General features: G+C 34.4%; 1 protein-coding gene across 1 annotated transcript in view; it reads left to right on the top strand.

The window, feature by feature from the left end:
- Positions 1-16065, top strand: part of LOC110113390 (methyl-CpG-binding domain-containing protein 9) — a 69651-nt gene that overhangs the window by 39677 nt on the left and 13909 nt on the right. Inside the window, exon 7 of the mRNA XM_020845953.2 lies at positions 4393-4491. Within this exon, the coding sequence (XP_020701612.1) occupies positions 4393-4491 (99 nt within the window). The remainder of the gene's footprint in view (positions 1-4392; positions 4492-16065) is intronic.

The raw sequence follows: 16065 nt of genomic DNA, 5'->3' as shown, positions 1-16065 counted from the left end.
TCAAAACAATCTTTTTTTTTGTCATCCATCCTTGCCAATCTTTATCTTGAAAAGCTTTAAATCCATCATGCAACATGGCAACAAAACAAGCTCAAAGCTTGCAATAAATGATGGGATTAAGGACCTATAAAAATCATCAAGCAGTAAACACTCCTATATAACCCACTTAGCACATGATGTCAAAATCAGCCTACAACAACTGATGCATTTACAATCAATTAATGCATTTAAAGTAAAATATTCAATCAAATAGCAAAAATGTCGACTTTAAATATGTATGAACTTAAATCCCGTTCCTTCTCCATTTTGCTTAAGCGCACAAAAGGAAGTAAATATTGTTACCTTCGTTGTGAGCTTGTGTCCTACCTTCCAAACTAACAAAAGATCGGCACTGTCGAAGGATCGAAAGAAACTTTATTGAGCTACTCTTTCAAAACTCTACTTCACACGAGGCCGGTGAAGCATGCGAAGTCGAACTTGTGTCTTGGGGACGAGCTTGATGCCAGGTGCCACTTGGTGTTGGAGATGGGTTCGAAGCCCGGATGTTGTTTGCGTGTTGGAGACCAGATCGACGTTGAAACAATACACTGCTGCTCATTGCTCGTGTGTTGGAGACAAACTTGACCGAGACGACTAGGATTAATGAAGAGCTGCTCGCGTGCCTTTCTATCTTGAGAGAGATGCGTTAAGTATGATACATATAAAAAGAATGTAAAGTATTTGAGGTGATGCCACAAAATGCCTCGAGGCATACACTTTTTATGAAAAAGGCATAAGCCTCACAAGAATGGTTGAGTTGAGTCTTAAGCCTCGAATTGAGGAGCCTATTGTTCGCCTCAAATCAAGGCGTAGCCTCGATTGCCTTTTCAAACCCTGTTTCAAACTCAATCTTGAGCAAGGCCTACAATCTTTTGATTTTTCAAGTAAAAGATAGGTTGTGCTACTATCCTCAACATATTTCAGATATACACTAGAATCTTAATTTCTATGTGTTAAGCCTCCATCAATAAAAGAAAGAAAATATTTTGCTTTGCCATGTGGCTCTCATTTTATAGAACCACACTGATTTGAATGCACATAATTTAAATTTCTTTAGAATTATGTTTCAAAGTTGCAAACTTTAACATCTTCTATTTTTCTAGCATTCAATGTTCAAAAAAATCTAAATTACTTGGCTTCTTATTTCCAAATAACCTAGTTTATACAATTCTTCTAGCTCTATTATGCTTACATATTCTAATATTTTCATTAACAAGATTATATGACATGCTTACACAAACCCCTAATCACAATTTTACCTTCCAATGTATACACTACAGTCATATGAATGCCTTTCATGAAGAATAAATAGAATTTTGTTCAAGTTTGGGCTTTCACCATAACATTTAAAACTTTATCCACACCAGTCTAATTCACCAAGAAAATGGAATTTCTTCTAGTTCAAATTGTATCTTACATCCTTGAGTAGCTTTTCCATGCTATCATGGATTTTTTGTCTAATTGCTCCTTCACCTTGAACTTTGTATGAATTGTTATTTTTACGATACATCATGAATTTTTTTTTCATTGAGAGGGAAACTATTTTAACGCCTATGGTTGGAGCATCTAGAGTCTTCTAATCCTTTCCTTCTCTCCACAAGTTTCCATCCCATTGTATCATTCTTTTAAAATTGAGAGTGGTGTTGGTTGGTAAGTTTTGTTGGGATTTACCGGAGGAGTCGTGGCAGACGTTGGATTGGATCAAAGTAGCTGTGGTGGACCACTAGTTTGCATGTCCTTGAGCATTCTATTTAACTATTTTAAAACCAGGAAAGTAGGGAGCAGGAGCAGAAACCGAACAGCCCAACAAGGAAAACCGGGAAAGCAGGGAGCAGAAGCAGAAATCAAATAGCCTAGCAGGGGAAACCAGGAAAGCAGGGAGCAGGAACCGAACAACCCAAAGCAAATGAACAACTCAGCTGCCCCACCTACAAATCCAAGTCAACCCAAGCACAAAGAACCCAAAGAAGCTACACACCAAAGGAAAAAACATGCCCAAGAGCACCTAAACCACACATGCTCATCGGTTGCCTTCCATCATTGGGTAAACAAAAAAATAAAACGTAAAATTACAATAACATAAAAAAAATGATCATTTGAATGCATCAGATTAGGTGGTCAATAATTCAAACAATAAAGTGAGTTCATCATAATTTCATTATTTGGGTAGGCTATTTGCAACCTCCACTAGAAATTTATGATTTTTTTTTTCTTAAAATAAGCGTTAGACCTCTTCTCAAATATGTTTAGGTGGGAGTAAGTTGATTTGTGCCAGAGTAGGAGGCATATGAACTCCTTCCTCTTCGTCAATGATTGAGACCCCTCTGATTGTGATGGAGAACATTTGATGTATTTACAATATCTAGAATGCTGTAAATATGAATTAAATATTCTAGAGTAGGTGGTTCTTTTGGTTTAGTATGGGCGCTAGGACTTTGGGTGTCATTTGGAGGATGAGCTACATTCATGGTCTTGATTCAACATAGTCATGCCCCATTTATTCATGGGCGAGTTGAGTTGCTTGGTAATGGAAGTCAAACAAAAGATCAATAATTTTGTGGTTGCCGTCTTTTAGTTATTAAATTGGTTTTTGAGTGAGTGAGCTGGTGTACCTTTATTAGCTAACTTGTTTCTTGAATTTTTGTGGTATGGTTTGAGGTAGGGTTTTGATGTTTAGAAGGCCAGATATAGTGGGGCCTAGCTTAGGAATCTTCTGAGATGGTTTACTTTGTGTTGTGCTCATTATTCCTATGAGTTATGGTTGAAGATTTTTAGAGTTTTAGGAGCTGATGTCTTATCTAAAGGGTGATTGGACCCTCCGGCTAGAATTCTCGATGAGTGGCAGTGTTTTAATGATGTACTTTAGTCACCAAGCATGGAGATGCTTTCCACTTGCATACTGTGAAGCAATTTTTGGTAGCCAAGGTTATTAAGGTATATCATCTTTAGCTCATACTCAAGTCATGCACACACATGACCAAGAAAGGGTGAGTTTGCTTTTGAGGAGTGGCTGCTTGAAACGAGTCAACTTGAAAGAAAATAAAAGATTGAAATCAATTTTGTAGTCTCCTTCAAAATTTTTAAATACACCTTTGCCTCGATTGGGTATTTATAGCATGTGAATGCGAATGTCATTCTAGTATCTGGGTGAGGTATATGCTTGATCGATGAGCCTTATTGTGTTCAAGATTCTTGTTGGACCAAATACCCTTTGATTGGAGGCATTTTAGTCATCCAATTGATGAAGGTGTGGAGAAGCTTGCACTTTGCCTTTGAGATTCATGTCAAACTATCATAATCATAGTGTGATGATGGATAAATTGATGAAGTCCTTCAATCCTGTGTTTGATGTTGGAGATCTACATTGAACAATTTGATCTAATTAGATGACATTGATATCAATGTTGGTGACGATGTTAATTGGCTGTTGGAATTTACATCAAATCCCCAATATCAAGGCTGATGAATGTGTACTTTCATGAAGTTTTCTTGTTAGCTTCTCAAGAATTTCAACATTATTGAGCAGTTTAGGAGTTAGGTTGATCGTCCTATGGACTCCTTGTATGAAGATTATCGGAGCAGAAATCTTTACATTTCTCTTAATTTAATGATCAAACTTATTTTGGGACAATTTCAGTAGTGCCATATTAGTTCATCTTTTATTTCTAACTCTTTCCACCTCGCACTCTCATTGCATTCATTGTATGCTTCTTATCATCTTTACTTGGACGAGCAATATCTCTTGGTGCTATCAGTTGAATAATGAAGTTTGTATTATTCAGTTTACCTGACCTTTTTTTGATCAAATTTAGCTAATTTTAACGCTGTTGTTAATTTATATGGGCATTCTTTTATCAGAACTGTTTACTGTTGCTCTTTTTCTTTGTTCACTAAGTTTTCACCATGAATTAGAGATCACTAGTGAATTCGCTTTGTTATTAGCCTTATAATCTTTTGTCTTACATAGCAAAAGTTCTACCCTATATACTTTGTTCTCATCACCACTTGTTTATACCACATCCTTAAATCTGCTTACTTCATAATTGACCAACAAAAGTTGCCCTCATTTTTTCCATTTAACTTTTAAACTCTCAAATAATTTAGAAATTTTCTTAGTTGACTAGATAGACGCATTAGAAAAAATGAAAATGTTGGAATATGCACTGTGGTGAGAAATTTAGGTTGTTATATATTGATAACCTTTTGAATTATGAACAATACAACTTTCTTAAAGTGACCATAAGATTGGTGGCTAGACCACCTTTTGTTTGTTAATGCTTCCTTATTTTTTGTTCTATATTCAGAATAACTGTTATGTATAAATGCTTCCTAATCCTTTTCATATAACGTCAGGTTTGGCATAATATAGGCTTGGCATATAGGGATCGACCTGATCTCTCACAGTTGGTTGGAAATTTGTCAGAGAATTTTGAATTGTTGTACGAGAAGGAGGTTCTCTTCTAATCTAGCACCTTTTTATTTTTATTTCTTCCACTTTAAGTATTTATTACTATGCTATGATTTTCTTAATTGCAAATTCATTTTTAATATAATAGAAAACATGTCATGTGTGCATATTGACCATATGTAACAAAGGAAACTTACTTTTACTTAATATGAAAATAGTAATAGATGAACTAATTAATTCTAACTAATTTACCTCTAGCCTCAAACTAACGTGATGCAGGGTAAGTTTGAAAAAAGAAGAAGAAGAAATAATATATTAAAATTGAAACTATTAAGAAACAATAATCTAATAAGCAACCATCACACTTTAACATGGAGATTGTCTCTCCCCAGAGTGTTTCAAGTCTCAAATTCTAGAGTAGGTGAAGAAGAAGAGTCTCCATATTAAAAAAAAATAAAAAAAAAAAATCATGCTATAAACTTTCTTATATTTGTCAGAATTCTTATATTTATTGATAAAAGAAATATTAATCTACTAATAAAATGTTAACAAATTATTAAAAAAGTAGTAAACTACTAACTGATTGCTATCAAATTATTAACTGATTATAACATGAGTTAGAACAATTCTAATAAAATAATAAAATATAAAAAATATAAAAATCTCAAATATTCGTGGCAATAAAATTTATGTTCTCCAGGTGCAAAATGCAATTCTGACGTGTTGTGATAATACCAATGTTTTGAAAATCAGACTAGACCGGCCGGTTCAACTGGTCGGGTGACCAATCCGATCCAGCTTACGGAGCTTCACATCGAATCAGCTCGAACTAGTAGTTCAACCGGTGAACTGGTCCGATTTGGAAAGAATCGACTTGTTATATAATTTTTTTTGTTTTAATTAAATGTTAAATAATATATTTTAGTTTATTAAATTCTGTTATCTTTTTAAAATATTTTAATTAAATATAATGATTAATTACACTTTAATATATGCATATTATTATCTCATTTATTTATATTATATTAATGATCATTAATTTTTAATATTATATAAATTTATATATTATATTAAATATTATTCTTATAAATATTTTTTAATTATAAACATATAAATATATTATTCTTAAATGATATTTATATTTATAAGTTTTATAAATATTATTAAATGCTCATATGTTAATATTATATTATGTTAATTTTATTAATTTTTAATAATAATATTATTATTATGTCATCCAGTTCGACCTTGGTTCGACTAGTTCCGGGGTTGAACCGGTTGAACCGTAAACCTTTCATTCTTCTGGTTCATTGTTTGGTCTAGTTTTCACAACCTTGGATAATACAACCAAAGTAAACATTATGTTCAATCAACCATGGATTATCACTTGTTAGTGGTAATTCTAGTGGAGTTTTGGATGTTGTGATCTTGAAAGAACACTAGTCATTAAGAGAGTGTAAGAATCGGCGTGCTACTACTTAAAAATCTGAAAAGTCATCTTGATCAGATTGCTCAATTGAACCTGGACTTTGTTGATGCTTTTGATCGTGATGATTTGAATCTATTGAGTATAAGATGAGTTGTAGATGGCGGATTGTCTTACTAGAGAGATTCACAGTTGATTTGTGTGGTCCGGTCAGATTTTTTTTCCTTCATTTTAACTTTTTTTTTTTCAATTTTTATTTTTTGTTTGGCTGGTGTTGTGTGGGTATAGAAAAGATTTGTTAGAGTAGGATAATCATGTATATGTTTTAAAGGATTATTGACTAATATCCATTTGAATATTACTTTGATTAATGCTACTTTTATAACTATGATGGTAATGATTGGATGTTTGACCTAATGTGACATTACTTTTTGAAGTCTCATCTTAGGCCCGGGAAGGAGGAAGAATTGAATTATATTGTCCTATCTGCTTACAATTTCTTCTAAGATTCTTTTGGTTGGCGGAAATCAATAAGGTTTAAGAAATTAGGATGATAATTTTTAGGACTTTGAATTGAAATTTGAATTTGAATAGGGATAATTATATGGAAGATAGGTTTTGAGAAAGATTGCTAGAGGAGAGAGATAAAATCTGTATGACGTAGAAAACAAGGGTTTAAGGAGGGTTACTGTTATGTGGAATGTAAATTGCTATTCATGAACATGATTGTAATATTAAAGGAGGGAATTGCTATTGTTTTGGGGAAAAAGAAAAACTCTTATAAAAGTTGATTTCAAAAATATTGCATAAATAGCAATCTAAAATTGTAGCTCTATTACAAATTTGATGCATGCATGCCTTGAAAAAAATCTGCAATAGATAATATTGAAGAGGGAAAAGATGAAAAAAATTAAGAAATAATTATTGGGTAAGAAAGCCTGCCTTTTGAATAGGGAGATTGGTTATAAAAGTTTTAGAGCTCAACTCTGAACAACAATCAAATCTTAGAGTAGATGAAGAAGAGTCTTCTCATGCAAAATGAGAATTTTATTCATGTCATAAATTATCTTATATGACTTGAATTTATTGATAAAAAATAGTAAATTTCTAGGGAAATTGATAATAAGCTGATTCATTTCTAACAACTTGTTAACAAAAAGGCTAATAAATTAATTAACTTGACTAGAACAATCTTGATTTGATAATATAATCTAAAAATATAAAATAAGTCAAATATCAATGAGAATAAAATTTCAAATTTATGTCTATCTCAACTTTTCTCATGTAACGCTTTGGTCATTAAAGGGCTTGGTATCCTTTCTTAAGATCTAGCAGACATTTTTGAACTATCTGATACTAGGTTGCTATGTTTAAATATGGATGTGGTTAGATATGCGGATTGAATTTTCTTTGTACCCCTATGTTTTTTTTTGTGAATCGCATCCTGACTTCCTTGGAAAGTTTTTTGTCATTAAATTCTAAACCTGCACATATTTATTCTCAGATTGCTCGAGTTCTGAGAGAATATTGAAATATTTTTTTTTGTAGGCTCTCTCTATAGTAGTTTCTTTTTTTTATTGAGTATTTAAATTTTTAGATCACATTCCTCCTTTCAGATCGGAAAGAGGGTAAATGATTTATTTTCTTACTAAACTCGTGATAGGATATTTTATATAAATCTTCGAGATCTATGCTAGTGCTTGATGGCCTAATTAATGGGTATTAATTTTCTTTTGTAATGTAGTGAATGTGATGGGGACATCAATGCATAGAAAGTTTATCATAGAAGGGTCGTAGATCGACGACCACGATTGTCATGACCCGGCCCGGTGAGCTCTTGTAGACGAGGCGGGAACGAAATTGCACGTTCAGAACATAAAATTTTCTTAAAACATGCATTGAATTAATCTAAAAGATTTCACAAGAAACTAAAAGCGTCTCTAAAAATTTTCCAAATATACAAAATATTTCATATCATTTTATATCACTTCAAGAGAGGATTTACATGTACAAAGGTGGTTACAAAACTTAACATTTATGCCAAACCACCCAAAAAGGTGTAAACTACAACTAAGAAAAACATAAAAAGAACGTATCAGCTGGTCCTCTACGACTGTAGGTGAACCAAGGGTGATCAGCCATTCTTTGCAGCTGGTTCTCCTGAAAAGTATCCCAACACGAGGGAGTGAGCTAACGCTAAATAGGAAAACTCTAGCCCTAACATTTTCACATGCCTTTTAAAATGAAAATTTTCATATATGCTAGAGGTGAAATGCCTTGATTGTTTTGCTACACACGATAGTTCTTATGTCTTATGAATGTTAGATGCCTTATGTATGTCATATGCCTTATGTATGCCATGTGTCTTATGGATGTCATAGTTTATATATGTCATAGCTTATGTATGTCATATGCTTACTCATGTTTTATCTTATACAACCGTATCGGAGTATCAGGAGTGTACTGATCGGATACACAAATATTTTTTTGGCAATTCATTTCTTTTTCTCTTTTCCCCAAAGGGCCATTTTATTCCGTATTGCTCATAAGGGCCATATTTGTGCTTTCGCACCATATTTGGTACTCCGCCTTCAACATGCACAATCATTTACATAATCTTTCTATAGAAATATAGGTATGAAATGTAGCATTTTGATAATAACTATATGCCTTGATCATGAAGTAAGTGCATGAAAGAAACTTCTATGAAATGGTTAGAATTTTAAACATCAACTATGCATTTGCTATGTATCAAATCAAAAAAATATATACATTTGTTATGTATCAAATCAACTAAAGATATGCATTTGTAATGTATCAAATCAACTAAAGATATAAAACATAAAAGAACAATAAAATCATAAAGAACATGAATATGTAGAATAAGAGATTCCTATCTCAATTACCCTTTGAAAGTCTTCAGTTCACCAACTTCTCCTTAATTTCTCTTTTCAAAACCTAAGGGAAACATTACAACATAAGCCTCATATGTCAATTCAAACCGCTATATCACAATAACCCTATACATGTCATTGCTAATTATTCCCCTTGAACACATTATACTCATTCTCCTACCCATACCCTCAAGATAAAAGGGTACAACAATAACAACAACATAAGATATCATTTATACATCATCAACCCTACACAATTCATGATTTTAAATAAATTATTTTCGGATTAAAATTATATAAAAATTTAAAAATATTCTTTTCTTTTCAAATTATAATTTTTGCTTCATTAGAGGCTTCTCAAGTCTTTTAGAAATAAATTTAGTTATCTCAAAGCTTACAATTTGAAATTTTGGAAAGCCCTAATGTGGAAACTCCAAATATTCTTAAGTAAAACTTTGGATTTCAAGGTAATTATGCTTCTAAATCCTTCCTAACCTTATTCCTAAAACAAAAGAAAATTTTCAAGGAGTATACACACATACAATCCCTAACACTTTCCTATGAATGCCTCAACATATAAGCCAAAACCCTAATTTGAAATCTAAAGAAAATTAGGGAAAAAACATATTCTTTACATGAAAACCTTCCCTCAACTTCCTACACTCTTTTCCCTTTCAAAAACCTTAGGAAGTTGAGGGAAGGTTTTCATGTAAAAAATTTATGTGTTTTCCCTAATTTTCCTTAGATTTCAAATTAGGGTTTTGGCTTATATGTTGGGGCTTTCATAGGAAAGTGTTAGGGATTGTATGTGTGCATACTCCTAAGTAAGAAAAATGAATTTTTATGAAGAAAAATTTTAGGTTAAAAAAGTTGGGGTTTGGTGAAAAATTTCTTTTGTTATAGGAATGAGGTTAGGAATGATTTAGAAGCATAATTACCTTGAAATCCAAAGTTTTCCTTAAGAAAATTTGGAGTTTCCACATTATGGCTTTCCAAAATTTCAAATTGTAAGCTTTGAGATAACTAAATTCATTTCTAAAAGACTTGGGAAGTCTCTAATGAAGCAAAAATGAGAATTTGAAAAGAAAAGAACATTTTTAAATTTTTATATAATTTTAATCCGAAAATAATTTATTTAAAATCATGAATTGTGTAGGGTTGATGATGTATAAATGCTATCTTATATTGTTGTTATTGTTGTACCCTTTTATCTTGAGGGTATGGGTAGTAGAATTGATGTAGACAAAGGGGGGGGGGGGGATGCAATCAAAAATTTGGGAGAGGGACCCAAATTTTTTATCACAAAAAATAAACTCTTACTAAGAACAAAATAAAGACATAAAAATACTCAAAATACACTTTTTATATTATATAAAGAAACTTACAAACATAGACACTTACTTGACGACACTTACAACTTTGAAACTTACAAATGACTCAAAATCTTGCGAGCTCTTTCCAACCTTTCGTCTTGGCTTCTAACCTCTTTCATCTCTCTGCAAGTGCCACTCCACCTGTATCCCTCTTCTATAAGTGAAGCAACTTTAGGGTGTCTTTTAATTTAGAGTCGAATTTGTAAGTCGTTGTAATTTCTGTTTGTTTTTTAATTTCTAAGTCGGTCTTAGATTTGAAATGTAAGAGTTTGTTCTTCCTCATCTTAGTCCCATCTTTCGTGATTTAGTGGTTTGTCGGTTAAGGGTCAATCATTCGTGCGGGCAAGGGGTTAAGGCTCCCCTATATTTTTTGCCTCCACCAATTATGTATCAGAGCAAGGTAGGAAATCCTAGGTTGTGTTTGTCAAGTTGTAGTTTGTCAAATTTTATTTTAGTTTGTTAAGTTTGTCAAGTCAAGTCGTTTGTTGTGAGTCTTGTTGAGTCTCTAAAAGAATTGTGAGTCTAGAGTTTTTTTAGATTGAGTTTTTTTGAGTCGTCTAAAAAAAAATGAAAAAAGACAAAAAAATCAAAGAAAACAAGTCCGATGAAATTGAAGATTCTATGGATAGGTGGATTCCTTCAAAGTCAACACATCCTTTGGAATATGAACTGTACAAGCTTCAAGTATGGATGCATCTACGTACAAAAAGGTACATGAAGAAGAAGCAACGTTTACAAGATCAATTCCTGAAAGAACGAGATGAGATCCTGCAGAAATATGAAGATAAGATCGAAGAGCTGGATGCGACGCCTTTGCCTCCTCAAAAGAAACCAAAGCTAACTCATCGGGAGATGAGTTCTTCAAGAAGGGGAGAATCTGATGTAGACAAGAAGGGGGGGGGTCAACTCATGTCCAAAATAAATCAATTTTGGCTTCCCCCGAGTTTACAAGCTCAATCAAGTTGAGCTGAAATTTTAGCTCATTTATGAGCTGGTCTTTACTTCACTTATTTAGCTAAGGGTTAGCTCATTATTAGCTAACATTTTAGTTCATAATTATCTTTTTATTAAATGTATTTTTTATTATTTTTTTTATCTTTAATTATGTTTGTCTCTTGGAATTTCAAACCGGCTTTTGGAATTCCAAGAAGTGTTGTTTCCCATGTGTGGCTCCTTGGCTTCTACCATGGGCTATTGTTTTTTGTGCCTTTGCCCCTTGGATTTCCGGCCGACTGCTGGTTTTCCGAGCCTGGGAGTTTTCCTGTGGCTTTGGCGCCTTGGTTCCGTGCGGCCTCCTTGGTTCCTGTGGTGGCTCCTTCGGTTTGTGGGCTGGGTTGTTTTTTCGTGAAAAGCAAGGGCTTTTTATGGCTTGTGATGTTTGGGATTCCTATGGGAATTAAATGTTGTGTCTGTTTGTATTCCCCCTTTCATACCTATAAATATGAGGGGATTGTTATGTTTTAAAAAGTTGAATGATATGTGATTTTTGAAAATGTAAACCTGCGGGTTTCATGGAAAAGCTTGCGAGCTTTGTCCGTCTTCTTTCTCATCCCCTTCCGGAAATCTTGCGAGCTCTTTCCAACCTTTCGTCTTAGCTTCTAACCTCTTTCGTCTCTCCGCAAGTGCCACTCCACCTGTATCCCTCTTCTATAAGTGAAGCAACTTTAGGATGTCTTTTAATTTCGAGCCGAGTTTGTAAGTCGTTGTAATTTTTGTTTGTTTTTTAATTTCTAAGTCGGTCTTATATTTGAAATGTAAGATTTTGTTCTTCCTCATCTTAGTCCCATCTTTCGTGATTTAGTGGGTCGTCGGTTAAGGGTCAATCATTTGTGCGGGCGAGGAGTATAGGCTCCTCTATATTTCTTGCCCCCACCAAGAATGAGTATAATGAGTTTAAGGGGAATAATTTGCTATGCCATGTGTAGGGTTAGTGTGATATAGTGATTTGAATTGACATAAGAGGCTTATGCTGTAATATTTCCCTTAGGTTTTGAAAAGATGAATTAGAGAAGTTGGTGAAGTGAAGACTTTCAAATGGCAATTGAGGTAGGAATATCTTATTTTACATATTCATGTTCCTTTATGATTTTATTGTTCCTTTATGTTTTATATCTTTAGTTGATTTGATACATAGCAAATGCATATTTTTAGTTGTTTTGATACATAACAAATATATATCTTTAGTTGATTTGATACATATCAAATGCATAGTTGATGTTTAAAATTCTAACCATTTCATAGAAGTTTCTTTCATGCACTTCATGATCAAGGTATATGATTTTTTATGAAAATGCTACATTTCATACCTATGTTTCTATGAAAAGATTATGTAAATGATTGTGCATGTTGAAGGCGGAGTACGAAATATGGTGCGAAAGCACAAATATGACTCTTATGAACAATACGGAATAATATGACCCTTTGGGGCAAAAGAGGAAAGGAAATGAATGGCCAAAAAGATGTTTGTGTACATGATCAGTACACTCCTGGTACTTTGGTACGATTGTGTAAGATAAAACATAAGTAAGCATATGACATACATAAGCTATGCTATCCATAAGACACATGACATGCATAAGGCATATGACATACATAAGACATCTAACATTCATAAGACATATGAACTATCATGTGTAGCAAAACAATCAAGCCATTTCACGTCTAACATATATGTAAATTTTTATTTTAAAAGTCATGTGAAAATGTTAGGGTTAGAGTTTTCCTATTGAGCGTTAGCTCACTCTCTCGTGTTGGGATACTTTTTAGGAGAAACAACTGCAAAGAATGGCTGACCACCCTTGGTTCACCTACAGTCGTAGAGGACCGGCTGACAGGTTCTTTTTATATTTTTGCTTAGTTGTAGTTTACACCTTTTTGGGTGGTTTAGCATAAATGTTAAGTTTTGTAACCACCTTTGTACATGTGAATCCTCTCTTGAAGTGATATGAAATATTTTGTATATTTGAAAAATTTTTAGAGCCGCTTTTAGTTTCTTATGAAGTCTTTTAGATTAATTCAATGCTTGTTTTAAGAAAAGTTTATGTTCTGAACGTCTGATTCCTTTCCCGCCTCGTCTACACGAGTTCATTGGGCCGGGTCGTGACAACGATTGAGTCATTATATTATTAATTGTTATGTGTGTTTTATTTGATTTAATTTAGTTTGTGAATTTTTCCTTAATCTTATGTTGTAGGCCCAAAGGTATTTGTGAACTTTTCCTTAATGTTATGTTGTAAGCCCAAAGGCATTTGTGTCTTTTGTCTTGTCATGTGGTGGAGCCTATATATATGGCTCTCCCCCCTTGTAAGGTGATGATGATTATGTTTGAATGAATTTTGATTTTAGCTCTCTTCTCTTGTGTGAGAGTGAGTGTGGTGGAGTGGTGAAGCCTTAGGAGAAGGCGAATGAAGTACCCAACAGCCCATTAAGGCGAGTTCTTGGTTCTCCCCTTGTATCTCTTCCCCTTTCCCTCCTCCTTCCTCCCTAACCGCCGGTCAACTCCCTTCCCCTTTCACCGCCCACGACAAGTCCACCACCGCCACCTCCCCATCCAAGTTCCCAGTCCATCATTTCCCAAATATGAAATTTTGACCTTTGGGATTCCAATTGGACTTCACTTGCCCCTTGGAACTCTTCATGTTAATTAGTTGCCTCTGATTATTTTCATTTTCAAAAATAGTTGGGAATTGGAAATGCCACAACCGCTTCCCTTTTCTCATGGTTGGCCCACTCTTGGAACTCTTCATGTTAATTAATGGGAAGTTGACTGATGAGGACATCGTCAAAGATTTCGACACATGTACCATTAGGAGACGCCGGAGATCGACGGCCACGATCATGAGTTTTATTTTGAGTCATTTTTTTTAGTATTTTATTTTATTTTTTATTTTTTCAGTTTTTCCGCTTTTGCCCTTATGGGTATCTGGTCGCTATTGTAGCCCAAGGGGCATTTTAGTCTTTTGTTTTCTTTGTCATTTGGAGGCCTACATATGACCCTTTTCTTATGTAATAGTTAGTTTTGATGAAATGAAATTTACTACTTGTTCTCTTTGTGAGTTCCTCCCTCCAAGATCTCTTAGTGAGTTCGCCGGAGTAGGCCCCTTCCTTTTAATAAAATCTGAAATTAAAACCTCAGATTTTTCCCTCCAATTCCACTTAACTTGAAATCTAATTTCAGATTTCTAAGCATCTCACCAAATCCTCAACCACCATGGCTGCCCCCTTGCTGTCCAGAAAATTCTGGACTTTTACCGTGGCTGTCCTCATTTCCAAATCTTGGAAATTGCTTGCCCAGCTTTTTCTTTTGTGATCCTAAGGCTCCAGCCGAGGTTCTGTTGCCGTTCAGCCATCCAGGGAACCCAAGCCGCTGACCATGCTTTAGGATTTGCTGTCCAGATTTCAGAAACAGCCCAGTTTCCTGTCTAGAAGCTTCCCGGAGCAAAATAACTTGCTGCCCTGACGTCCAAAGCAAGCTAGTCTGCTGTCTAGCTGTCCAGAATCTGCCCCAATTGCTGCCCTAAGGAGATCCCGTGCTGAACAGCTGCTGTCCAGTAATTTCAGCCAACGCCAAAGCTTCATATCTTCTATTTCTTTGGTGTACCTTCCATCGAGGAGCACAATCTTTCCGGACGTTAGATGCTCACTAGTCATCCCATGGATTCCCCGTCACCGGCTACTTCCCCAACGGACTAGACTTTGGGCACCATTTTTCTCTTAGTGGCATTGCTCGGTTTGCTCTCAATCTTCCTCCGTTAAAACCCCACCGTTAAGAGCGTGAGTGAGGAACCCAAGGTGAAAAGTTCTATTTGTTAGCCGTGGATTATTGTTTTTTCCATAACATTACTCTCTCTATTCTTATGTTGTCAATTTGATATTGTCCCATTAATCTAGTTGTAACCGCATGCCTTACTTAATTTTGATTTGATAATTCTGAAAGCCTAACTTGGGTAAGCATTAATTCTATAACCCGCAAAGTTTTAATAGTCTTATATTAAAATCCCCAAGCAGTTCTTGTTTCCATGCATTACGTGTTACATCATTGACCCATTAATTGCCTCTCCTTATTTTCATTCTCAAAACTAGTTGGGAAATGGAAAATCCACCACCTCTTCCCTTTACCCATGATTGGCCCACTCTTGGAACTCTTCAAGTTAATTAATGAGAAGTTGACCCATTAATTGCAAAGTTAACTTTATCTTTTCCCTTTCCCAAAACAAAATTTCCATTTTCCAATCCCACTCTCTCCCTTCTCCCATTCCCCTAAGCCCTACCACTCTAATTAACTTCATACCATTCCTAATCTCCCCCAAATAGCAAAAACAATGGCTTCCCTCCCAAATTTCAGCCATCATCTCTTCTTCTTCATTGTGAAGCAAGACACACGGAAGGCACTACGGAGCAACCATTTGAAGATCAATTGGCCGAAACCCCACCACATCTGAAGGAAGCTTCCCAGCGACGTAAATACCTAAGTTTTTCTACTCTTACTTCATACATTTAAGTAGATAGCTTTGAAGTCCAATTCTCTGTGGCATTACTACTTTCATGTTAATTTAAATGCGCTAGCTTCTTAAATCATCAAGTGCATGGTTCTCGTAGTGACTGATCTATGTTAAATGTTGGATCTTTTTGCCAGCCCATCTTAGTTAAGTTGTTTATTTGATTTAGCCTTCTTGAATTCCAGAAATTTGGTTGTGGTAAATTGCTATTTGTGAATTGCCTTTTTTATTTGTTTGAAACTTGTTTTAAGCATCCCATGATTAATAGCTTGCTGATTTTAAATTTAACTTATTTTTAATTTCATAATACAAATCTTCACATGCTAGTCCTACATCAGAATGTCTAAAGCTAATTAGGTTATTAATTAGCACTCGTTAAAATAGAAAGCAACAGCCCTTAAATATCTGCAATAGGATTTCAGAGTCT

The sequence above is a fragment of the Dendrobium catenatum genome, unplaced genomic scaffold (assembly GCF_001605985.2).
Source record: "Dendrobium catenatum unplaced genomic scaffold, ASM160598v2 fragScaff_scaffold_621, whole genome shotgun sequence".
NCBI classification, from domain to species: Eukaryota; Viridiplantae; Streptophyta; class Magnoliopsida; order Asparagales; family Orchidaceae; genus Dendrobium; species Dendrobium catenatum.
This window is presented reverse-complemented; position numbering and strand designations above follow the sequence as displayed.